The sequence below is a fragment of the Rattus norvegicus genome, chromosome 4, assembly GCF_021556685.1.
Source record: "Rattus norvegicus strain SHRSP/BbbUtx chromosome 4, alternate assembly SHRSP_T2T, whole genome shotgun sequence".
In the NCBI taxonomy this organism is placed as follows: Eukaryota; Metazoa; Chordata; class Mammalia; order Rodentia; family Muridae; genus Rattus; species Rattus norvegicus.
Genome location: NC_141537.1, coordinates 42,641,394 through 42,668,930, shown reverse-complemented (window position 1 = coordinate 42,668,930; position 27,537 = coordinate 42,641,394). Strand labels below are relative to the sequence as shown.

Below are 27,537 nucleotides of genomic sequence, written 5' to 3'. Positions count from 1 at the left end.
GCGCGTTGACCCTGACGGCGATCCGTAGCGCCAGCAGTCAGTGGCGGAAATATGGCGGCAGTGTCCGTATTAGAGAAAGTTTCTATCGAGGCCCTGTGGTGCTAGTGCGGGAGGCCTCAGGCTCAGGTCCCCACACCACCTCCAGGTTCTGACTTGGAGGCTTCGCGCCCTTTTGTTTTGTAAGCTTCGCAACGGACGGAGAGAGGCTCGGTGGCGACCACTGATTCAGGTAAGGGGCATCAGAGAGCCGCGGGGCGGCTGAGGTCTGGGGCGCCGCCCAGGGTCCGGCTGACCCGACCAGGCCCCGCCCCGTCGGCCTCCCGGTGGGCAAGATGCCAGCCTGGGACCGGCGACCGCGAAGGGAGGGCGTTCCTCGGTGTCCCTCGTTGCCCCGACCCGGGTGTCTCGTTGTGTCGCCTTGTCCCAGGGTTAAGGGGTAGCGAACAGCCAGGTCCCAGCCCCACTTCTCCATCTCTCCCTAGATAGAGGCCTAACGGGAGAAAAGTTACTATAGCTGTTCAAACGGGAGGCACTTAAAGAGTCCGAGTTGCCATTCTTATAGTTAAGAGGTGGCCTGAAAGAGTTACTAGCAGGAACTCAGAGAAACAAATGCAGTTCTCCAACTCTTGACTGCTTAGTGTTGTTCTTTAAGGTTTTGACACTTCCCCTAGCTGGAACAGAAATAGACTATTTCTGAAAGATTATGAAAGCAACACACTATGTTTTAAAGTCCATTGTCTTAGGACACGGGGAGGACACTTTTCTGTTTTGGAAGAAATTTGGTGAATTCAGTAAAGGTTGGAGTAAAGCTAGGAACAAACAAACCAAAAATTTCTGGAATCTCCCTTAACTACTAGTACTAGCTATGGCATATTAGAAAGCTGTTTATTTTATCTGCATTTCTTAAGTAGTTGTTTCTATTATTAGTCCTTCCCCCATCCCCCAATCTTAACAAATTGAATGTTAACTTGATACTGAGCACTCATTGTGGAAGACAGATCTCCCCCGAGATTTTGTGACCTAGTGAAGAATGCAGACGTTAAACAAATGGTGAAGAAAAAAGAGTAGTTTTACTTTTCCATTTCAGAGGGAATGGTCAAGAGGCGATTCTCCTAAGAAAATACTTTTAAGCCCAGACCTGAAGAGTTTGACAGATAAAGGGCAGATGGGAGGAAAAGGAGTGTGTCCAGAGAGGGCATGGCATTTATGTAGTTCATAATTGAAGTGTCAGTGTGCTTGGAATAAAAAGTGAGAAGAAGAGCAGTAACAGTTGGGGCAGTTATTCCTGCCCAGTTTGAAGTGCCCTATAAGGCACTGAAAGAGTTTAGACTGTAATTCCATGGCGGTGGAAAGCCATTAGAGAATTTGCATAGTGGAGAATAGCAAGGTAAAATTTGCTCTTAAAGCACACTTTATGTAAGAATGGCAGAAGTTGGTGGGGAAATTAAAAAAAAAGGGGGGGGGGAAGACATTCAAGAATGAGGTTATTGTCACCAAAATTTAGGTGGTGATTTTGGGGATACAAAGTAGAAAAAAAATGTGAAAGAGATGCTTAAAAAAAAAAGAAAAACCAAGAACTGGTGAGGATTAAGTCACGGGTGAAGAAATGTGGAAGAAGGTTAAAGAAGTAGATAGGATTGAAGGTTGGGGTACTACTGGGGTCAAACCCAGTGCCTACCAAATACTAAGCATGATTTCTGAGTTACAGCCACAGCCTGAGTTTTTTTTTTTTTAATGGACTTTAGCAATGACTTGCTGATTGACTCTGTTGTGATCTGTTTTTATTTGCCTCTGGAGTTTTCCATCAAATCTTTAGGGAAGGCAGCTCAAGTAAAAACAATCACAATGCTTTTTAAATTTGTTTTCAATTCTTGTTGAGGCTATTTTTAAAGGTTCGAATGGATTAAAAAAAAAACTTTGAAAACTAAGTCCTTTAAGAACGTGGCTGCAAACTATTTCAACAACACAGCTGTATTGTCTTTTTCAAAATTACATAATATGTGGACGCAATTGAGATTGCTCAAAGCCTAGGGTTGGGATTGAGTGTCTAAGGCATGATTTGAAAATGAATAACTTTCAAGAGAATCATGGATTTCTTGAAAAAATATGGATTCTTAGACTTTAGAAGCCAAGGGAAATTTCAGAAGGTGATAGTATTCATCAGTCTAATCATATTCAGGAGCTTGCAGATCATTCCAGAAGTTGTCTGAGCAGTTACACTGAGGGAATCACACCTTTCAGCGTCTTGAAGTGAGTGTATGAGAACTTAAACATTAGCTGTCAAGAGGGGAAAAAAATTGAGCGTGGAAGACAAGATGGGGAGAACAGACTTTTTGTGTCGTTGTTTCTTTACCCTTCTGTAGTTTTAAAAGCTGACCCACAAATGCTTAAGTACTAATGAGTGAAAGAGATATGAGAGCTTGGAGAGAGAATGGGATTCTGGAACCGGGAGGATTTATACAGGAAAGGGGAATGGATCTTTTTGACTGGAATGAAGAGATGCAGAGAGAGGTGGATTTGTGCTATTGGAAACCTAAGGAAGCTTCTTTTCTATGACCCTGTAGGAAGCAGTCATGTGGTTAAGATGCACTGAAATGTGGGTGTCAAGAGAGTTGAGAGAAAGGGATTAGCACAGTCTCAGATCAGGAAAAAGTGTTGACCAGGACACACTGAAAGGTTGTTTGATGAGTGTGGAGTAGTACCTTTTAGCAGAGTGTGGGAATTCTTTCTCCCTTTAGTAGCACTTATTCTGAGCCTATATTCTACTGTTAGTATTTTAAAGATCTCTCATTTTCTCTCTCCCTTTGTGTGGTATAGGAGTAATATTTTATGAAACTTTTTTGTAGTCCAGATTTTAATCAGTTTGTTACACTTATTTTAAAAAATCCACTATAAACAACAACAACAACAAGAACAACAACAGAATACTAGATATTTTCATTAATTCCACATGGCAAGAGGTGCTTACATGGAAATGTAATAGAGGAAAGTTACTTTAAATGCTTAATGAGTAGATTTAGAAATAAAAATAATTTTTGGAACCTTTGAAATTAGAAATAGGAATAGCACTTGAAATATGCTTGAAATCCTACAGTTGTTTGAGAAACATTCCTCCACAGCCAAATGCTAAGTAGGGGTTAATTCTAAGTTATCTCGTGTTTCTGTTGAGTGTCTTTATGATACCTGTATTAGGAAAAGTTTAAATAAACTGATCTCCTGTGTGTGTATTTGTTGATGTGATTCAAATCTAATGCCTTGTGCATCTTAAGGAAGTACCCTAGTACTAACATGTAGCCCTAGACCACAAAGTATTTGTTGTCTGAGTTAATATATGAGTTTTTGAGTATTGTAAGGTTATAAGCTATTGCGATAGATCTGTTCTTACGGTATACTGGAAAACATTGAAGAACTACCTACTGGGTGGATCAGTTCTTCTTTGTGTGTGTGTGCACTCTCAATATGTGTGCGTGTGCAGTGACATGCTTGGAGAGGTCAGAGGACAATTTGCAGGAGTTGGTCCTCTTTTTCCAGCATAGCACCATATGAGTCTCAGTGGTTGGATTTGTAGTCAGGCTTCACAGGTGAGCTATCTCAGTGACTCCCACAGTATATATATATTTTAACCATTATTGTATTTTAAGTCAAAGTTATGAGAGCACTTATGTTGACTTAATTATTTGGGTCCTAGAAAAATAATTGTTTTAGTGACTTTTTGAAGTTCTTCTTAACTTTACTCTGACCTGGTAAGTGTTTCAGTATTTGGGTTTTTAGAAAGACGTTCAGTAAGGGATTTACTAAATAGATAGTATTTAGATGTGAAAAGTAAGTGATTATGCAAGTAATTCATTTTGGTAGGAGTGAAAGTACAAGAACTATGGCTCAACTTTTGGGACCGAATAACCGTATAGAGTTAAATTTTACTTCTAGTTAAGTTTATTAGCTAAACAATGTGACGACTGAAATTTTATAGCCTTTTTAAAATGGTCTTATAAAAAGATGTGGAGGATCACAGTAGTAATAATGGCCACCAGCTCCGTGTACTAGTGCTTTCCAATTAGAAGTAATAATGAAGTCTTCATTCCATTTAAAAGTCGAGTGACATTTCAGAGTGTCAAAGCTAAGGGCTTATGATGTACGCCAAACTGAATATTCAAACAGGAATAGATTAGATAAGTTCAGCATTAATACTGACACAGAGACTACCGATACTTTGTGATTCAGTTTATCAATATGAACAGAAATCATGGGCATTTTCCTTTGTGTAACTTGCAGAGTTTATAAGCCAGAAAAATTATTATTAAGATATATACAGTTGGTCTTTGAACTGGATTTCAGAAGAACCTATAGTTTTCTCTGATTCATTTATTTAGTATAAAGAAGATGGTACAAAATATTATATACAACTAACTGTGAAATATCTTTTTTTTTCTATAGGTCACTATAAAGAAAACTTCTGAGAAAATGTTGGAATAGGCGTTACCAACACATTGGATGCATTGAATGAAATACAGAAAGTTAGTTTTTGTGACGTGTGGGAAGCCCCCCGAGCGCCAGAGTACATGTGTAAATCACTGCGTTACTGCTTTAGTCATTGTCTCTACCTAGCAATGACGAGGCTGGAAGAAGTCAACAGAGAAGTGAACATGCATTCCTCTGTGCGCTATCTCGGCTATCTAGCCAGGTTCAACTTACTGGTGGCCATTTGTTTAGGCCTTTATGTGAGATGGGAGAAAACAGCAAATTCTTTAATTTTGGTGATTTTTATTCTCGGCCTCTTTGTCCTTGGGATCGCCAGCATTCTCTACTATTACTTTTCAATGGAAGCGGCAAGTTTAAGTCTCTCCAATCTCTGGTTTGGATTTCTGCTTGGCCTCCTGTGTTTTCTTGATAATTCATCCTTTAAAAGTGACGTGAAAGAAGAAACAACCAAATACTTGCTTCTGACGTCTATAGTATTGAGGATACTGTGTGCGTTGGTGGAGAGACTTTCTGGTTATGTCCGACATCGGCCTACTTTACTAACCACAGTAGAGTTTCTGGAACTTGTTGGGTTTGCCATCGCCAGCACAACCATGTTGGTGGAGAGATCTCTGAGTGTGATCTTGCTTGTCATGGCTTTGGCCATGCTCATCATCGACCTGAGAATGAAGTCCTTTCTAGCTATTCCAAACTTAATCATTTTTTCAGTATTGCTATTTTTCTCCTCATTGGAAACTCCCCAAAATCCAATTGCTTTCGCATGTTTTTTTATTTGCCTGATAACTGATCCTTTTCTTGACATTTATTTTAGTGGACTCTCAGTAACCGAAAGGTGGAAGCCCTTTCTGTACCGTGGCAGAATTTGCAGGAGACTTTCGGTGGTTTTCACAGGAATGATCGAGCTTACATTCTTCACTCTTTCAGCATTTAAACTTAGAGACACTCATCTCTGGTATTTCGTGATACCAGGCTTTTCCATTTTTGGAATTTTCTGGATGATTTGCCATATTATTTTTCTTTTAACTCTTTGGGGATTTCACACCAAATTAAATGACTGCCATAAAGTGTATATCAACCACAGGGCAGATAACAACAGCCTTGACAGAATCATGGCATCCAAAGGGATGCGGCATTTTTGCTTAATTTCAGAACAGTTAGTTTTTTTTAGTCTTCTTGCAACAGCAATTTTGGGAGCCGTCTCCTGGCAGGTAAGCGCATGGGTTTTCGTTTGTTTAGTTTCTTATGTCAGTGCTAAATAAGATCCTAGCTAGAGGTGCTGAAGATCTCAGGAGATGTTTGCCCTTAAAAGCAATTATTTTGTAAAGAGAGGAAGAGACTAAGATGGAAAGAATTTAATCATAAACTGTTTCTATCGTGACAGACTGTCTAGTTGGAGTTCTTCAGGCTGGGATGTGGGCATATAAGAGCAACTCTTCTTGGTGCACTGCTTTGCTTTGCCCCAATTTGTTGCTGCTGCGTGTATTATAGACGTGAGTGTTAAAGGGAGATATAGAGACTTGCTGGGGCATGGTGCTTCTATTCAGTGTGGGTGCCTCTAGGAGCCTGTGTGGGAGTCAACCCAGTGGTTGCCCCAGGGCAGCTTCCTCCTGCCAGCTTGCAGTAGCCAGGGACTTTCAGAATTAGATGATGTCAGAACGCTAACAAGAACTTCCCCCTCTTCCTCCTCTTTCTGAGTTGGCCACTTTCCCAGTCATAACTACTTATTCTTTGCCAAGTCAGCCTCATTCATGAGGGTTCTTTCCAGGTCATGAAATTCTGTTAACCAAGTACTTTCTTGGTCAGTAGATTTTTCTGCTCTGCATGTATCAGTGGATTTCAATATATGTATCAATGGGAGTACACCCAAACTTTCTATGGAATCTCTCAGCAAAGATAATGTTAGGACGGTCAATCTCAAGGTTGTAGCTGTCAGTGGTAGTGTTTCCTAAAGTTGACCCTTAAGTGGTATCTCATTTGGGTTTTAATTTATAGGTGCCTAGTGCAAGTTGTATCATTTTGTATATTATTACACTTTCAACATATTTTCTAATATCCCTTCCAATTTCTTCTTTGACCCCTGGGTTATTTTTATTTTTATTGTGGGAAATCCTAATATTTGTGGATTTTCCTACATCCATCTTGTTGATTTTTGGTTTTTCTTTTAATTGGATGATACAATTTGTATGGATTTAGCTTTTTAACAAAGACTTGTTTATGATATAAAAAAAAGACTACAGTGCTATTGGGCAGAGCATACTATAAATATCAGCCAAGTCAAGCTGGATAGTGATGTTGTTCTTATATCAGTATCCTTGATGATTTTCTATCTAATTCTGTCAATATTGAGAGATATTAAAATATGTATTTTCTCATTTAAGAAATGTGTATGTGTGTGTGTGTGTGTGTGTGTGTGTGTGTGTGTGTGTGTGTGTGTATGTCTGTGTTAGGTATAGGTTTAGATGTACATGCTGCAGAGATCAGATGGCTGTCAGATTCCTTAGAGCTGGATTTGTGAATCACCTGATGTCGGTTTTAGAACTCCTTGTCACTTGATTTTATCATGATAGATGGCATAATTTAATACTTTCAATAAAAACCCATTACCTCCTGCAAAGCTTAAAATATTAACTATAGAAAGAGTGTACCAAGCCTTGTTCTCGGGATCTGTGCATTTGAGTCATGTGATGTTTAAGTTCTGAAGTCTGGGATTCAGTGATTTGGGGAAGAGTTTAGGATTATGCTTTGCTAAAAGTCTCAAGGGATGAAGTGGGCAGGTCTCTTCAGCAATACACCTGTTAAATGCTTGTTAATTTAGCTCTTCAAAACTAATGTAAATCCCCCTGAATAGATTTACATTTCCCAATTGGCTGCTACTTGATCACTGTTGTCTGTGATGCTGGCATTGTGCCTTACAGAAAAATAGACTTTTCAGCATAGTTTTCACTTAATTGATTATAGAAAGATTCCAAACTTTTACTCTGCCCAGTATTCTGTGAAAGGTAACTACACCAAGGGGGGCGGATGAAAGATCATCATTTCTACAAATCTGTCCATGAAACCGTTGTCTCTAAAGCTCACACACCTCTATGTGTGAGCTCTCCTTGAACTTCTGCTGAAGAGCAAATGTAACATTCATATGAAACATAATTTGGGAAACACCCACTGGGTCTATACAACTTCCAGTTATTTCAAATGATTTTGAATCAGAAAATTACATAGTGAAAGGGAAACAATTAAGGTCTTCAATGATATAAAACTATTTTTGGAGAGAGTGACATTGCTAATTCAATTACATTGTTGGCTATTACAAATTAAATTGAGTTTTAACAGATTTTTATATTGAACTGTTTTTTACTAAATGTTTCTAAATATTGTTCCAAATATTCTCATTCATTCTCTCTCTCTCTCTCTCTCTCTCTCTCTCTCTCACACACACACACACACACACACACACACACACATACACACAGACACACACCACATTTCTGTAAGATTAATACTGAAGTGTGATTTCTTATGTCTCATTAATTCATCTTTCAGAGGATTTATACTGGAAAGGTTTTCCCCTGATTGGGTGGGCACAGACCTAATACTACAAGGAAATACAAGACGTTAAAGAAACTTTTCAGCAGATCAGTTTGCCAGCTTCTGTCAGGGCACATAAAAATTGAGATGGCATAAGCAACTCCTCAGTTATTTTTCTTTCATGACTTTTTTTTTTATTGTAACTAAGAAATCGTCACAAACTCTGTTTAAGTAGGTTTGCTTTTTGTTAGTTTTTCCACTCTGATATTACCAGAATGAGGCAAAAGTTTCATTCCAAGTTACTTTCATTAAAGCGTTGGAATTTCCTATTAGCTACTGTTGTAGTTCATAATCTCTGACTTTCAAACGCACCATCATTACAGCTGCCGTTTCTCACAGTTTGTTTTACGTTCACTTCCTGCCGTTTGCTTGTGTCTTACACTTTTCCTTTAAGTCAATTAGAAAGACACAGTAACATAGCATAGCTAGTATTGCTTTTATGGTAACTGATAGTTCAAAAAGGGTGTAAGGGAGACTGTAGCTCACTTAGAAACCCACCCCATTGTTAGACATATTTAGACATGCTTGCTGAAATATTTCACTTAAGCTTTCATATTCTTTTCCTTGCTGACCACTTCATTTGAAGATTCCATGGGGATTTGACACAGCTTTTTGTAGAAGCCCTTTTCACACCAACTAGAAAAGCCGTAATACGGTTAATTTCACTGTAGGTGAGAGAATGACCAGTCCTGAATATGATGGAATCTTAGTGTATGCCTCACATTCAAAGGTGAAGTCTGTCAGTGTCGCATGACTTCATTTGTAGCACACTGGAAGGACTGCTCTGTCATCACTTGGCATGGGCAACAGGGAGCTCTCCAGTTTGCTGCTGAATTAGAAGTGCACAGTACTTTCATTTTTTTGTTTCACTTATTTGCCTCAGTTTAGTCTAGGTTATAAAGGGGATGTTATTTTTGTTTAATGCCAAATTTTTTTCACTTTTTCTAGAACATTGTAAAATGGAATCTTATGCATTGCTGTGACAGTGACACACAGTAGGACATTTATAAAGAAATGACATTTACTTTTGCAGTGTTAATACTGGGAAGCCCTATTTCAATAGTAGAAGTTGGGGAGGTGTGTGTGAAAGGGAAGGGTTTAGAAGCATCTTTCACAGCTTTGAATCCTTACATAAGAATCATTAATTCATTTTTAAAAGTCTGTTTTAAGTTCTGTATCCATACACTTCCAATTAGACTTCATTTCCTAAGATTGCTCTATTGAGAATTCAGTTTCCAGAGTATGCTTTGAGGGAACATGTTGAAACCATTTCAAAAGAGTAGATGTTCTTTTCCCACTAAATCCCCTCCCCAGCAATGGTCCGAATAGTGTTTTCTCCATACAGTATGAGTGGATACAGTTCCCAACAGATAACTTCTAAGCAGTGAATTGGGAACATCATGGTGTATGCTTTCATAGATCTAAATTATATGTCAGTCACCCTGTCTGGCCTGTTGATGCAGTCAGCAAACACAAAGTGGGGACTGATGCTGGTAAATGTGGCCTACCACTGTAGGTGAGAGAGGGACAGTCCTGAGTATGATGCAGTAAACTTTTACTATGTAGGAAGTACAGGTAATAAAAACATGGACCACTAACACTCATTTACTGTTGACTGTGTGCTGTGTGTAATTATATGACCAACAGTGCGGGTTTCTTTACATACAACACAACAATGCTTTACACTACGCTACAAGACAGGAGGAAGTTTTCAGTTCCATTATGATCTGTGGGACACGAATAGATAACTTGTTTACAAGTACAGAATTGGTGTATATGGTCCATAATTGGGAGGAAGTATTGTTACATTGTGCATAACTATTGTTTCCTCTTCACCTAATTTTTCCATCCTTTAAATGAGGACCCTGTGTGATAGTGCATGCTGTTAATCAAGGTACAGGTGGGTGGACCTTCTTTCTATAACAAGTTACAGTCAAGCTAAAACTACAGCCTGAGACCCTGTTTCACCAAACAAAAATTCCAAACAACCCACCAATCAATGAGAAAAAACTATTAGCCCATCTTCTCCATTTTAATAAGACCTGCCATTTATAAAGTGCCGTGTGCGCTACCTCCATTCTCTGTACTGTGTATGTCTAAGTGGACTGAATTCTTGAAACTGTTGGATGTAGCTATCCGTACTGTTCTCCTTCTAGGCAGAGATGCTCTTGAGAGATGAGGGATCTTGACGGTTGTACCTGGTTGAATCTCGGAAGCCTCCCCTCCCAGGCTTGACTCTGTAGCGGGTCATTGCTTAGTTTCATGTGCTTTCACACTTGGAAGACCATAGAATTACTGCATCTAACTGCTTTGGTTGGCTATAGGGAAGCATAAGCAAGTAGATTTGCCTGAGATCAATTCCACAACTGAGTTTTCACTTTTATATAGGTTGTGGTTTTAAATATTTTTGTGGTATTGTCTCTTGAGAACATTCAGTCACGGAATAGATTTCTAATGCTTCTATTGGGACTTTGATGATTGTACATCAAGTCACCTATGTAATAATTAGATATTTACATAAAAAGTAGTTCTCTAGATTTTTATTATTTTGCTTCTAATGACCTCTGTATTTTGTTGAGGCCTAGAGAGGTATGGCTTTACTATTAAAAAGTGATCTATGAAAATGGAAAGTTCTGATCCCAACATAACAAATACAGTGTCTCTCAAACACCTATGCCTCCAGCTTCAAGGGACCTGACTTTCTCTTCTGGCCTTTGAACACATGGGTGCATGTAATTGCACACACATGTACACACACGTGAATACAGGTATTTATAAGCTAAAAATATTAAAGAGGGGGTTGGGGATTTAGCTCAGTGGTAGAGCACTTGCCTAGGAAGCGCAAGGCCCTGGATTCGGTCCCCAGCTCTGAAAAAAAGAACCAAAAAAAAAAATATTAAAGAGATAAATCTTCTGTGTAGTTATTTTTAATTCAACAAACATGAGCACTTTAATATGAACAATGTCTTTTGAAATTATGTGATGTATATTACATAAGAAATATGTATAAATTATACAACAATAATGTAAAGCATAGTATATTAACACTGAAAGGGGTTTTGATACCATTAAGCTGACAAATGGGAATGTAAATATATACAGATTAATGACTTTCCAGAAATGTTATATATTAGCCCTTTTTAGTAAAAAATAGACCCGTATATATGTACATATAAATATATGTTTGTTATTAAAATATTTATAAAAAATTGTATGTGTGTTTTGTTTGCATACATGTTTGTGTACTGTGTATGTATCTGGTACCTGCACAGGTCAGAGGAAGGTATTAGATCCCATGAAGCTGGAGTTACAACCCATTGCGAACTATTTTGTGGATGCTGGGAATCAAACTTTAGTCCTGTGTAAGAACAAGTGTTCTTCTCTCCAGTGTCTATGTGTGTGACTATATGTACATATATAATATATATTATTTATGAATATTATATATATTATGAAGTAGGGAAATAGTCTAATAGGCTATTTGAAGTGATTTAATCATTTATACATTTCATACTTTCAATGTTCAGAATTGATTATTTTACACTGAATGATTATAATTTACTCTAATCTATATTATACAATTGATAAACTAACCATATTGGTCAGTGTGTCTGTTTTTCATTATGAATACGTTTTCTCCTTTTGAGACAATGAGCCACTTTTTAGTGTTGACATTTGTTCCTGCATATAGGCCTATCTATTTATGCACCAGCAATGTAAGAATCTGGAATTGGCCAGTATTAAAAAATACAGTAAATGGCTACTCCCCCCACCCAGCTTTTTAATATTTAATTTTGTCATTTTAATTTTTCTGTTTTCCTGCTGCTTTAAAGGTATTTAAATATGCATAATATTTGTTGTTGTTGTTATGAGCTACAACTTAGACAAATTGAGTTTGGGCCTTTTAAAAATGAAATTAATTTTTAAGCCTTATGGCCTTGACTTTCCTTAAGGTTTTGTTCTCATATTTCTGTATGCTCTGAACTTTTCATGCGATAGGACAGTGAGTCCTCCGTGCAGCAGCCTCCTTGATAAAGTAATAGTCATGGGTATGTGGAAAAATGATGCATATGTGGGAGAAATGGTTTTTCTTTTTCTCTTTCATATCAGAGTTGGTTTATTTTTGTTTTCAGTTTGGATGGAAGGTTATTTAACAATTTTTTAAAAAATATGTGCTGTGTCTAGCTACAACTTCCAGAAACCTTAGCGTTCTGTTTAAGGGTCACTGTTGTGGTAGTTCATGTGTGTCTACAGATGTGTGCAATTACTTAAGATTATTTTTAGATTATCAGTTGTATTCTTTTACTTTGTGAAAATAAAAACTGAGTTAATAAACACATATATAAGTATCCACAAATTATATAAACCTTTTGTTTTTAATTTCTTTTAGCCCACAAATGGAATCTTCTTGAGCATGTTTCTTATTGTTTTGCCACTGGAGTCCATGGCTCATGGGCTCTTCCATGAATTAGGTAACTGCTTAGGAGGAACGTCTGTTGGATATGCTATTGTGATCCCTACCAACTTCTGCAGGTACTGCGGTCTGGGGGGCTTGACATTGGCGTTCTCTCAATGATTATGATAGATTGTTTTACCACAACTTTATTGCTGTAGAATATAGTGCCCTTGCACGTCATCCTTGTGTAGAAAGCTTGTCTGTAACTGATAATGTGATTTTGATTAAATATAAATATCTCGATATATATGTTTAGTTCGTATTTTGACTAGGCCTTAGAAACTGTAGGAATTTTTCAAGGAAAGGTCCTTCCTTAAACGGAGTGTCTGACACTTCCTGTGAACCAGGGTCACAATAGAATGTCTAATGGACTGAGAACCTGCAGTCCCAATTGTCTCTCCCATGGACAAATTGTAATACCTCTGTACCTCAGTATCCTTATCTAAAATAATAATGGTATTATTATTAGAGGAACTTCCTAGAGAGCGGGCAAGATTTAGGATTTAGAAATATTCTGTTCTATGAAAAATTCTGCACAAACATGACAGATTGGTAATTAAGTTTATTAAAATTTAATTTTATTGTAGCTTCATTCTTATAATTTTTTCCCTCAAACATAGGGGAAATTTGAAATTACTAATACTACTACCTTTAAATCCTTTAACAGATAACTATATTTACAGTAAAAAAAAATAGTTTCTTTCATAAATGAATTCTGACTAAACTTTCCTTATAGTTCCTTTGGTTGGGGAGTTATCTTGAAACATTTTTTTTTTAAATCTGGTTTCAAATATTTCATAGGAACCCCCAAATAAATCTGTAATTGTTCTGTGTTGAAGGCTTACTAGAAGTAGAGGGGTCTCATGAGAAATGGAGAATTTTAGGAAACGTCTCATCAAGTAAGACATGGCAAATATGTGAAAGAATTTGTGGAAAGAATAATACAACATAATTTTTGCCCCATTATAATTTCAGTTTAAGTGAGTTGATTTTTTGGTTACCATTAAATGTCAGAAATATGTGCTTTTATTTTAGTAACACTGACACATTATTAGAATAGGATTGATGGTTCATGAAGTAAAACTTAGGGTTTCAAAATTTCTGAAATTTTGTTTTGGAAAGAGAATGGTGCTGATTTTCTTTCCCAGCATTAAAAGCTTTTTATTTCTGTGAGTTGTCAGGCAGAGGTCAATGTTTCCCAGGGTTTCATTTGCTTCAGGATCAGGCCCACGTCTTCAGTTAGTGTTCAGTACTATAATGACCTATGCTATAATAACTGTCTTAGAGTTATCTTTTTAAATAGATAACATCTTCTGCTTTAGACTGTATCTTGAGTTAGTAAATTTTAAATGCATTACAAAGATCTTGTGTTTTTCACTACAGAAATTAAATATATAGTCACACTATTGCTTTTTATGTTTTATGTGTCAATTTAGTTTTCTCAGGAAGAAAATGTCCTTTTCTTTGGTCTTGAAACAGTTAGTACAATCTTGATTTTAAAAATTCTTATTCAGTAACCGTCATTCAGTAAGAAAATACAAATACGGACAAAGAATTGTGCTATGTATTTCATGAGACATTGTTCCAGCCTTACTGTTTTACTGATAAGAAATACAAGTTTTCAAAACTTTGTTTTGATTTTTCTAAATTTAATTGTTGAAATGAAAGGAGCTATAGAAGAGAAACCTGCCAGTTATTAGCACGGTTGATGATGGATAGTCATTCTAGATAATGGATGAGAATGTACTAGAATAATTCTTTTTTAAAAATGTATGTATTTTATGTATGTGGCTACTTTGCATGTACATTTGAACATCAGAAGACATCATGAAACTGTTGTGAGCTGCCATGTGGGTGCTGACCATTGAACTTAGGGCCTTTTGGAGAGCAGTGAGTGCTCTTAACCACTGAGCCATCTCTTTAGCCCTGTACTACCAGCAATTTAAGCTTATCACTGACTAGCTTACAAATAAATGAGACTCAGACTATGGTTATTTCATTTTACTTTGACAATGACTGGGGTCACCCTAATTTACTCTTCTAACTGCAGGTCTGGCTACCTCCCCACCAGTGCACCTTGCTGTTCTCCTGGCCATGTGCTCAGGGCTCCTTTCCTACTTCTTTTCTTCCAATCTCTCCTCCTTCAAGCAGGTCACTCTGAAGCCACCTACCTTACCTCTAAACCCCCCAGTAACTGGCTATAGCCAATTTCATTTAACCAATAGTTCTAAATTAAGGAACAAGGTTTGCACAACAAATGCTTATAAACCTGAGAAGTCTCTGGTAGGCCTAGACCTTAGGGTATAGAATTTAGCATTACAATACATAGCAATAGACCCGACCTCAGTAATTCTCTTGTTTTGTCTAAATAAAAAAAGACTCTTTCTTTTAAAATAAACAATATACCTTAAGAACAATTATGAAATTATTATTACGATTATTTAGTAAAAGTTGCATTAAAAAAATCAGTCTATTTATATTTAGTAACTCAGGAAAAAGTATTCTATTATCGTCCTGTCCTGGTGAATTCAGAGTTCTGTATCTAAATCAATTCTATCCTAACCTGTATTACACTACAGAATTACCATCTTAGACCTAAAATATCTTTTTAAGTCCTAAACACCTTAAGATTATAGTAAGACTATGACTATTTTGTCTTCAGCCCCATCAGAGGCCTCAGAAGAAAATAAATACTACTTGTATGCAGGAAGCACAAGGATATAGCTTCCAAAAAAAAAATAAAATAAAATTAAAGAGACAGCGACCACTTGGATAATCTCCAGTATTCTCTATAACGTTGGAATATCTATCTTCAGCCTTCTGACCCAGAATATCCGAAAGAGCTTTTGTGAAGCAGGAATTATGAAGGACTTGCTTACTCTCTTTTGGCAGAGCTTGGAAATCAACTTCCAGGAGTGTATCTGCAGATAAAGTTAGAGCATTTTCTTTCCCAGTGGCTAGCTTGCCACAATCGAAGCAACTCCATATGGAGGCCTTTTGACGCTCATCATCTGTTTCTAGGTTGAGTGGGGCTGTTGCCAGGACGGCTATGTCCCAATGTCAAAAGGCCTTACATTAGTCAGAAACATCGTAAATGGCATATTCTGGAGTCTCTGGGTTTTGAAGACCATCTGAACAAGCAAACATTGCTTGCCTCCAGCTTCCTATTACCTGTATAACCCAGAATGTATATCTGTAATAATACAAACTAGAGTTTAACATGACTTGAGTTTGATTGACTGGCTAGTAATTTGCATTGCTAAATTATCCTGAACAGTTTGTAACAGCAGCTATTAAAAGGACTGGGATTAAACCTGGTCCTTTTAAATGAGTTGCTTAGGCACAATGCCTACCTAAGAGTTGAAACATACATATATTATGGTTAACAGAATTAATCTTAAATTTGTCTCAGTATACAAAGATTTATACCAATGAAACCCTTAAACCTTGTCAATATACAAAATTCTGTACCAGTACAACAAAATATAACCTTTTTGTATCATACAAAATTTTGTACCAATGTAAGATTATGGCTATAAAATGCTTTTGCCTTAAGACCTATATTTGTCTAATTTTGTATAATAATTACATATTCCCCCTTCTCTTTTCAACTCCCTTTCCCTTACCTAGGAAAGAAAGAGAGAAATCCCTGAGTCTAAGCTCCCTATTTTGTTTTATCCCTATCCGAAACCATAATTATTTATAATATCCCTTAAAATGACAATATATCTATAATTCATAAAATAACCAAAACCATCCACCCTAACTTAAGGGACTGGGATAACAGTCTTCTTATAATGCTTCCTACTGATTTGTGGCAAAGAATTCCTTTTGTGGGGGCACCCAAGAAAATTAGAAAAAAATGTTAGAGTTAAGACTATATATAGCAAGGCATTTGTTGTCCTGTCTCTGTAAGGTGAGAAAATGCATGTGTAAATGTAGCCCTGACAGGAACAGTCTGAAAACGGGACTACCTGAGCTAGCTGAAAATGTCCCTGAAGCAAGTCGCTAGAGGAAACAGCTTTGATATAGTTGAGGTAGGATCAGGCAGGGAGCTGGAACAACAAGTCTCACATCTCAGCATCCTCAAGGCTGAATCCTATTAGGGCTCTCCTCCTTGTCTTCTATTCTGCAATATACATACTTTACAAGGAATACATAGCTCTATAAAGACAGTTGCTCAGGACAATTAAGTATGATTTCCTGCTCTTTGTTTGAGGAGGTGAAAAACAATTGTCTTTCTTTAGAAGTTAGTTTGATCATATAATCAAACTGCAATGTAAATCTCCATTCATGCCTTATGAAGGGATGGTCTGAAATACTACATCTTAGAATTTTGTAGCCAATAAGACTTATTGGCCATGCAAGATGAAGTTCTGGCTGGAGACATGTATATGTCCCAGTCAATTCCAGAATAATATTTTTTAAAAGCCAGAATTTTCTTTTTTCCTCCTTTTGCAGTCCTGATGGCCAGCCAACACTGCTTCCTCCAGAACATGTTCAGGAGTTAAATTTGAGGTCTACTGGCATGCTCAATGCCATCCAAAGATTTTTTGCATATCATATGATTGAGACCTATGGATGTGACTATTCCACAAGTGGACTGTCTTTTGATACTCTACATTCCAAACTGAAAGCTTTCCTTGAACTCCGGACGGTGGATGGACCTAGACATGATACATATGTTTTATATTATAGTGGACACACCCATGGCTCAGGAGAGTGGGCTCTAGCAGGTAAGTTCACTTTTGTTTTGTGAAGTACATATATTCATGGATTATTCACATAGAGTCATTAAAGTTCTCAACTCGCTGCTTCACACATGACCAAGGTTATATGATTACATTTAATTTTGCCAAGAATACCTACTTTATTTTAGTAAGCTGTAACTAGGAATTGAGGTTAGTTTCCTTTCTAGTATTTAGAGAGGAAAATAAAGTGATTGATTTGAGACTTAGAATCTCTCTGCCTTTAAAAGTGTTTCCCACATAGTAATACCTTTTAGACACTGATGAACTGGTGACTAGTCCTTCTTAGTCTTTCAATGCTCTAAGTTCAGATTTCAGTAGTGCTGTCACATGTGCAGAATTGCCGGACTTGGTGTCAGGCTGTGTGGTAGGAGCACCGCTAGGTAAGAAGCCCTGGCTCTGTTCTTCACCACAGACAGAAGTGCTGTTTCACGCAGTCCTACTGCCTCCATTTTTCCACCTCCATAAAATGAGGGAAGATAGGATGATCACTGTTTCGTTGAAAGCTATAAAATTCTTTAAGGTTATTTTTGATTTTTGATGTATTTATATTTTTTTAGAGTCTTGAGGGGGAAAACCTTTGGTTTACCTGTATATAGAAAAAGAAAACACTTTATTGTCAACCAGGTTCCAGAGAAACATTACATGAGTTTGCCAGTCTTCCTAATTATAGTAAAGATTTCATTAGTTGTAGACTTTGTTTTATGAATTATTACATGCCCAGAACCTAAGAGAACTTGGAATGCAGTAGGGGCACCCTTAAGTAATGCCTAGGTATGAAAATTCATGAGATATATCATGAAAAAGTAAGACTTTTTTACATTTTAGATTGAAAATAGATCATTAGATTTAGATCCACCCTAGTTTTAAATTGAGATCAAAACAATGATAGTTGTAAAATGTAAGTGTAAGTGTTGTGATGTCTGAACTTCATTGCCAACCGTCTTGATTTAGTAGTGAGCAGGAGACTAGGAAAGCACCTCTGGGTGTGCTTTGCAGCATTTCCAGAGACAAGGATCCCTAGGCCCAAGAAATGTCCCTGAATGTAGCATGATGGTCTGGAGGGCTGAGTGAAATAAAAAGGGGAAGAGAGCCAGCCAGCCCGCCCAGGTAGCTTGCTCTGTTTCTGGGCTGTCATGCATGATCTGCTCTGCACTGCTGCATTAAGTAGTATTGTCACCGAAACCTCTGAACCTGGGAGCCAAGTGACTTCTGTACATTGTTTCTGTCACAAATACAAAGATGATCACACCTACACTCAGTAGGAGACACCACATCAGACAAAGACAGAGCTGCAGTAAGAACCTCAGAGGAAACATACTCACGTAGCAGATGACTTTTTTTAAGCATTTTTTTTTTTTTATATATAGCCTTCTGCCTGCATATGTGACTTCAGGCCAGAAGAGGGCACCAGATCTCATTACAGATGGTTGTGAGCCACCATGTGGTTGCTGGGAATTGAACTCATGACCTCTGGAAGAGCAGTCAGTGCTCTTAACCGCTGAGCCATCTCTCCAGCCCGTAGCAGATGACTTTAAGCCAGCTGTGCCCACTAGTTTCATGTCTGATTTGTGACTGAGGTTATATCATAAATGAAAGCAGTTTAACGTTTCTGGCTTCTCCAGTTCTCATATGCATGCACAAGTACTTTTTACTCCATCTAAATTTTTTGGAAAACAGAAAAAAGTGTTTTGGTTTTGGGAAAGGCAACAGATTTCCAAATACCCAGTAATACCTCCTGCTATAATATCTGCAGATAAGCTTATGTGTTGTTCCTCATAAAATTGTAAGTTTCATTTTATTATGAAATTTTCTTAAGATTTTTGTAAACTTTTTTTCTGTTCCCCTTGTTTTAGAGTTTATATTACCTTAGACAACAGTGGTAAGAAGTGCTTGTAAGTTTGCCTCTACTTCTGTTCTTTTTTTTTTTGGGATAGATTACTAGAGTTCAAATGATTGTATCCTTTTGTCATTGAGACAGCCAGGGATAGAATGAGGTGAGGGTAGTTGCCTCAGGCACAAAATGGAAGAGAGAAGTGTGCCATTCTCTCATTTCCTATACTTAGAAAGACTGAAGACTACCAAAAGACCCATAGAAATGACAAAAATTGAACATACCAGCAGGATACAAACTAACACACAAAAAGTTTCCTCTGTGTTTATAGTCGTGAACTCAGTCAGGAAAGTATTCTCACTGACAATAGACTCAGAGAACAAAAAAGAACAAACCAAAACTGTAGGAATAATCCTACCCAAGGAGGACAAAGACCACTGTAGCGAAAATTGCAAAACGACTATGAAATCAATTGAAGAAAGCAGTAGAAGATGGAAAATTCTCCCATGTCCATAGACTGAGAGAATAGCACCATACTGCAAAAGCAATCCACAGATTAATGCAGTTCCCATTCAAGGACTAATGAAATCCCTTATAAGTAATAATAAAATCTAAATCCTAAGATTTGTAAGCGGGGGCCCAGTGAAACCACGGGACGTAGACTTTCTGTGGGTAGAAGGAAGGGTATACTGAGGAGCTCAAACTGCAGGGCTGTTGCCAGGTGGCCGGAGAGAACAATACATACAGAAACAGTCCTGCCAGTTTTATGGGGATCAGACAGCAGTGGGGTGGTGCCTGAGAGTCAGAGAAGTCTGGCAATTCGAGTAGCTGGTAGTGGGGTGGGGGCCCGAACAGCCCGGGAGCTAGTGTGGGAACTTTGGTCTGTTACAGGCTCCTTTGCGTTAATCAGGTACTAGACACCGTTGCTAGAGGTAGTTGGCTGGGGTTTGGGGGTGGGGGAAAGGGCAAAGGATGAGGGAAACCATGGCTTTTCTGACAAACAGAAACTCACTTTACAAGGTTTCTGACAGTGCTGCATTTAAGTTTTGTTTGTCTGCTAGTAATTCTTCTGTTTACTGGGTCAAAAATCCAGCCAGCGAATAAGCACTGACTCATTCAGGACATCAGCAGCAGTGCCTGCCCTCGTTGGGCCTGCTTTGGACCAAACAAAAATTCATAGGAAAACGCAAATACTTTGAGTAACCAAGCAGGCTAAGCAAACAGTGAGGTGCCTGTGGTCTATAGTATAGGCGCTGGAAGCATTACTATGCTGTTTTGCTTTGTATGTGCAGCAGTGACTCTTCCTTACCAGAGTGGGTTTGAGTGCTGAGTCCCCATGGAATTTCCTTCTAGTGACTGAGAAGCCCAGCACACAGCAGTTAACAGAGCTTACTTGCTCTGTCTTGGTGTCTTCTAGCACCCCAGTGTCTCTCCTTTTCACCCCTCTCTTCTCTTCCCTCCGCATCTGTCCACATCCTCTTTTTTTTCTTCCATTCCCCATTCCTTATTCTTTTTTTTTTTTTAATTAACTTGAGTATTTCTTATATACATTTCGAGTGTTATTCCCTTTCCCGGTATCCGGGCAAACATCCCCCTCCCCCCTCCCCTTCCTTATGGGTGTTCCCCTCCCAACCCTCCCCCCATTGCCGCCCTCCCCCCACCAGTCTAGTTCACTGGGGGTTCAGTCTTAGCAGGACCAAGGGCTTCCCCTTACACTGGTGCTCTTACTAGGATATTCATTGCTACCTATGAGGTCAGAGTCCAGGGTCAGTCCATGTATAGTCTTTGGGTAGTGGCTTAGTCCCTGGAAGCTCTGGTTGCTAGGCATTGTTGTACATATGGGGTCTCGAGCCCCTTCAAGCTCTTCCAGTTCTTTCTCTGATTCCTTCAACGGGGGTCCTATTCTCAGTTCAGTGGTTTGCTGCTGGCATTCGCCTCTGTATTTGCTGTATTCTGGCTGTGTCTCTCAGGAGCGATCTACATCCGGCTCCTGTCGGTCTGCACTTCTTTACTTCATCCATCTTGTCTAATTGGGTGGCTGTATATGTATGGGCCACATGTGGGGCAGGCTCTGAATGGGTGTTCCTTCAGTCTCTGTTTTAATCTTTGCCTCTCTCTTCCCTGCCAAGGGTATTCTTGTTCCCCTTTTAAAGACAGAGTGAAGCATTCACATTTTGATCATCCGTCTTGAGTTTCATTTGTTCTAGGCATCTAGGGTAATTCAAGCATTTGGGCTAATAGCCACTTATCAATGAGTGCATACCATGTATGTCTTTCTGTGATTGGGTTAGCTCACTCAGGATGATGTTTTCCAGTTCCAACCATTTGCCTACGAATATCATATAGTCGTTGTTTTTGATAGCTGAGTAATATTCCATTGTGTAGATATACCACATTTTCTGTATCCATTCCTCTGTTGAAGGGCATCTGGGTTCTTTCCAGCTTCTGGCTATTATAAATAAGGCTGCAATGAACATAGTGGAGCACGTGTCTTTTTTATATGTTGGGGCATCTTTTGGGTATATGCCCAAGAGAGGTATAGCTGGATCCTCAGGCAGTTCAATGTCCAATTTTCTGAGGAACCTCCAGACTGATTTCCAGAATGGTTTTACCAGTCTGCAATCCCACCAACAATGGAGGAGTGTTCCTCTTTCTCCACATCCTCGCCAGCATCTGCTGTCACCTGAGTTTTTGATCTTAGCCAATCGCACTGGTGTGAGGTGAAATCTCAGGGTTGTTTTGATTTGCATTTCCCTTATGACTAAAGATGTTGAACATTTCTTTAGGTGTTTCTCAGCCATTCGGCATTCCTCAGCTGTGAATTCTTTGTTTAGCTCTGAACCCCATTTTTTAATAGGGTTATTTGTCTCCCTGCGGAGAAACACCTAAAGAAATGTTCAACATCCTTAGTCATCAGGGAAATGCAAATCAAAACAACCCTGAGATTTCACCTCACACCAGTGAGAATGGCTAAGATCAAAAACTCAGGGGACAACAGATGCTGGCGAGGATGTGGAGAAAGAGGAACACTCCTCCATTGTTGGTGGGATTGCAAACTGGTACACCCATTCCTTATTCTTAATGGAATATTCCAGTGTCTCTGTGATTTTTGTTCAGGTAACTTCAGAACCTGGAAGGGTTGTTATGTTGAATCTTGGGATTATTAAGCTGTGTTATCAATTTGGGGAGAAGTTCCCTTCATTTAGTAGGTGCCTACTTTATGAAGGTAAAGAAAACTTGTTTTTTGTTTTGTTTTGTTTTTTTCAGTAATATACAATAGGGATTAATAGGCTATGTCGGTATAGAGTCAGTTTACTATGTTGAGTTGGCATTGTCTAGAAATTAACATCTACATTAGTTAGTTTAAATTTCATTTTTTCCTAGTTTGTATGAGTCATGTCCTCTATTAAATATGCAAGGTTTTATCTATGTGGATATGATCATAGAAACTAATGAAGTGTTTTTTAAATACTGGGGAAAAACTTATTCATAAAAATAAACTAATGAAGTCTTTTCTAAATACTGGGGGAAATGTATTCATAATAATAAATATAATGTTTTAATGCTGTATTTTTAAAAAGAAAATCAATGCCAAAAAATTCACAGTGAGCCAGATAGACTCACATTTACTTTAGAGTGTTGTATGGGGGGGGGGGGGTAGGAGTGGGGGTTCTGTGTTACTTGAAGGTTTTTCAGGTATAGCTCTGCTTTAAATGTAAGCACACCCATAAGTTCTTCTCCAGGCTTAGGAAATGCTAAGGATTTCTGAGGAGTGGCCCTTGCCCTCACCCGGGAGGTGCTTGCTTTTGAAGGCAAAGAAGGATTGGATTATCAAATGATTCTGTATGGAGCCAATTATTTTGAGACTTTTACATCTTGAGCTGTAACCGTAGTAGCTATGAAAAGCAATAGGAAAAAGAAATGAAAAAGGTGTGGTTGTATTCTGCTCCACTGTTCTTTGTGGGAATAATTATGAAAATTGAATTTTTCTATATATTTAATATTTCATAAAGCCTTCTCTTGATCTTTTTCCTATGTAAAAATGTAATTGTCAATTCCCAGGTCATTAAAGCAAGGTGACAGCTTGCATTTGGAATTAAGAGCTCTCGTTTCTACCCAAATTTAGAATGTTTGCTTTTCTGTATAATTTCACTTTTCTTTTACTAAATTAATCTACAGACAGTCTCTAACTTACAGCAGTTCAGCTTAATGATTGTACAGTGGTACAAAAGCTGGGTGCAGCCAGTGAGCACATTTGTTTTGTTTTGCTGCTTGACCAGACCGGCAGCATGATACTAGTGCAGGTCTTCTGGATATCAGTTCCCTCAGACCCCACCAGTCATAGTAACAATGTAGACAGCTAATGTTAGAATGTATTGTGTCCTTTGGCTTTGGGGTTTGTGTTGAGTACAATTTCAACTTTGGATGTTTTCAGTTTAGTAAGATTTTTATCTGTGTTTTACCCCATTGCAAATCAAGCAGCATACTCATTTTATGTAGTTATAGAGTTAAAATCGTGTTTTAAAAGTATCTTCTTAAAAAGATACTTTTTAAAATTATTCTTATTTTTTTACCATCCATTTGTTCCCCCCTCCTGGCTACCTCCTCCCAGTCCCTCATCCCATTCCTCCTCCCCCTGTATCCCTGCCCCTTCCCCCACACCTCCCCACCCCCACCCCAATCAGGCCTCCCTACTCCTGTTGCCTCAAGTCTCTCAAGGATTAGGCACTTCTTCTCCCACTGAGGCCAGGGCAGGCAGTATATATGCTGCTGTATATGTGTCCGGTGCCTTGGATCAGCTCATGTATGCTGTCTGGTTGGTAGCTTAGTGTCTGGGAGATCTCAGGGGTCCAGGTTAGTTGAGCCTGCTGGTCTTCCTGTGGGTTCATCCTCCTCCTCATATTTCAGCCTTTCCCTAATTCAACCACAGGGTTCCCTGGCTTCAGTCCAACAGTTTGGTGTAAATATCTGAGTCTGTCTTAGTCAGCTTCTTGTTCAACCTCATGAAGGGCAGCCATGCTAGTCTCCTGAATGTAAGTACACCATAGATAGCATCCGTAATAGTGTCAGGCCTTGGAACCTCCTCTTAGGATGGATCCCAATTTGGGCCTTTCACTGGACCTCCTTTCTCTCAGTCTCTTCTCCATTTTTGTCCCTGCAGTTCTTTTAGACAGGAACAATTCTGGGTCAGAGTTTTTGACTGTGGGATGACAACCTTATCTCTCCATTTGATGGCCTGTCTTTTTACTGGAGGTGGATTCTAAAAGTTCCCTCTCCCCACTGTAGGGCATTTCATCTAAGGTTCCTCCCTTTGAGCCCTCACTTCTCAGGTCTCTGGTACTTTCTAGAGGGTCCCCCACCTCCCACTCCTGAGCGTTGCATATTTCCATTCATTCTGCTGGCCCTCAGGGCTTTTCTCTTGTCTTCCTTCCCCCCCATACCTGATCATGTTCTCCTTTTCCCCTCCCTCTCTGCTCTCCCCCTCACTTGGGCCCTTCTGCTTGTTAATTTCTTGATTCTGGTTTGTATCCTAGTTATTCTGTACTTTTTGGCTGGTATCCATTTATTAGTGAGAACATACTGTGCATGTCCTTTGGGTCTGAGTTTCCTCACTCAGTATGATAATTTTCTAGTTCCATTCATTTGCCTGCATAACTCATTATGTCCTCATTCTTAATAGCTGAGTAGTATTCCATTGTGTAATGAACCACATTTTCTGTATCCATTTTTCCATTGTGAAACATCTGGGTTATTTCCAGCTTCTGGCTATCACAGATAAGGTGGCTATGAACATAGTGAAACGCATGTCTCTGTGGCATGGTGGGACAGAAAAGACACTTTGTTAAAGGTATCTCTCTCTCTCTCTCTCTCTCTCTCTCTCTCTCTCTCTCTTTCTCTCTCTTTGGTGGTGTTGTTAAGTATTCTAAAAATTAAAAGAAACAGACTTCAGAAATCATCACTGTACCAACTTTTTTCTTGTCCACAGGTGGAGACATACTTCGCCTTGATACACTTTTAGAATGGTGGAGAGAAAAGAATGGTTCCTTCTGTTCCCGGCTTATCATCATATTAGACAGCGAGAATTCAACCCCCTGGGTGAAAGAAGTGAGAAAGATTAATGACCAGTATGTTGCAGTTCAGGGGGCTGAGCTGGCGAAGACAGTGGATATTGAAGAAGCCGACCCACCACAGCTGGGCGACTTTACTAGAGACTGGGTCGAGTACAACTGCAACTCCACAAACAACATCTGCTGGACTGAGAAGGGGCGCACAGTGAAGGCTATGTATGGTGTGTCAAAGCGTTGGAGTGACTACACTCTACACTTGCCGACAGGAAGTGATGTGGCCAAGCACTGGATGCTACACTTTCCTCGTATTACATATCCATTAGTGCATTTGGCAAACTGGTTATGTGGCCTGAACCTCTTTTGGATGTGCAAAGCCTGTTTTAGGTGCTTGAAAAGATTAAAAATGAGTTGGTTTCTTCCTACAGTGCTGGACACAGGACAAGGCTTTAAACTTGTCAAGTCTTAATTTGGACATCAAGGAAGGATAGTATGAGAGTTCATGTTACCATTTATCAGTAACTTGCCATTTTTTGTATGCTGTATTTTTATTTGTGGGAAGTATTTTGCTACATTTGTAGCTGCTCTCACTTTGTCTTTTCTTAAGTAATTATGGGATGTGTAAGATATTGGGAATATGCATGATTTTATACTAAAAGTATACAGAGGGTCATAAATATGCTGAATGTAAATGTGTAAGAGATGTTAAAAGTAACAGTGCACTTTCAGATAACTTTCCATTTGTCTCCAATGAAAAGAAAGTTGTCTGTGCTCTGAAGTGGCCAATTGACAATTTCTAATGCCTTATTTTCTAGGCATACATTAGAGAATGTAGACCAGACAAGTGTGTTTTAAGAGAACTACCAATTTACTTCATAGAAGATTCTTCCATGTGTGTGATTCATGTAGGTTTGACCCCAAGACTGTTTGCAGAAGTATAAACTCTTGGAGCAGGAAGAGACCTGCTCATAATGACTGCAGAATGCCCTTTCTCCATCACACCCAAAAGTCTTGGCTATGACCTTTACCAGTACAGCAGAGAAGCCACAACTGCCTTTGAGATGAAAGCATTATTAATGTAGGTTACAATAAGAGCTTAGAGGCAACAAAGCCTTCCTTCATGATTAGTGAGGGACTTTGAAAATACTGGTAATTTGAAGAGTCCTTCTCAGGGTAATTTAGTTTTCTTAATGAGTAATATTTCCAGCTACAGATTCCTTTCAAGTAAATTGCCATTCTTTTCAAAAAGTACACTTAGAAAATAAATGTAGCAGTTTCTCATTGACCAATTCACCCTGTCTTAAGTATTCTGAGAAGTAGTGCTCTGCCATGAAAATTACTTTTCAGATCCTATTGTAATAACTCTTTTCTGCTGAAGGTCAAAGGATGGGAACAGATCATTTTGTTGTTGTTGTTGTTGTTATATACCTGTATTGTATTATGTAAAAAAGTATTCATTTTGGCAATTTTAGGTAAGCATAATGGTGAGGTTGTAATTTTTAAACTTTAATTCAGTGTTTTGTTGGAGTAAAGTAGGCACTGATCAGGATATTTCCTTAAGAGGTAATTCTCTTCCTGTTCCCTTCCAATAATCCTTACATTTTTAGATTTTCATCTTGGCAAGAGGGAGGTATAATTAAATTGGAGATTAGACTTTGCTAACATGGTGACTTCTCACCATTGAAGCCATTTTTCCAGGCCCAGAGAGAGAAGGTAACGCATCTACCATTTCTACCGATGACTTGAAAACTGACGTTTTCTTTAGAAAGAAGTCACTCCGTCAGGGAACATGTATACCGCTATCTATGCAGCATTGCAGCAGCCTATTCCTATGTTTTGAATACTGTACTCTTAATACTTTGAATAATATTTTGTTAAAGATCAATTTTTCATTGAATGTGAAATGAAGAGTTCCTGAATATTTTGCTGTATTAAAAGTGGAAGTTATACAAAATGCCTTTGTTGGAGAGTTTATATTTGGTGGCAGGTTGATTTGAAAATATTTCCTTATTTCAGAATACTGAAGAATTGATACAATATTGGAAGTGAGTGGCATCCTCTACACAATATTTTTTTAAAAAATGGATCTTGTTTAACAGCTTGAAATACAAATAGTAAATTTCACTGAATAAATCATTCATTTGTATGCATCTAGAATTTCAGACGGGTGCTGTTTCAAATCAGTTTTGTGTAATTTCTAGGTTTCTTGGATCCACAACTAAATACGGAAAATAGGGTTGAGATGTTAATTTGTTGTGCATGTCCATGTATATCAGTAGCTATTCTTCCTTACCTAAGTGGAAAGACATTGCTCTCTCAAACTCTAGTCTTTGAATTCCTTTCTTCCTTTCAGTATGAAGCAGCTTTTGA

At 38.4% G+C, this 27,537-nt stretch overlaps 1 protein-coding gene across 1 annotated transcript; it reads left to right on the top strand.

The window, feature by feature from the left end:
- Positions 1-29: 29 nt before the first annotated feature.
- Tmem168 (transmembrane protein 168) lies at positions 30-27,121 on the top strand. Its single transcript, NM_001014054.1, is given in 5 exon segments — positions 30-229; positions 4,435-5,687; positions 12,455-12,597; positions 16,982-17,256; positions 25,089-27,121. Coding segments are annotated over 4 exon segments (2,094 nt in total). The 5' UTR covers positions 30-229; positions 4,435-4,559; the 3' UTR covers positions 25,637-27,121.
- Positions 27,122-27,537: the final 416 nt, after the last annotated feature.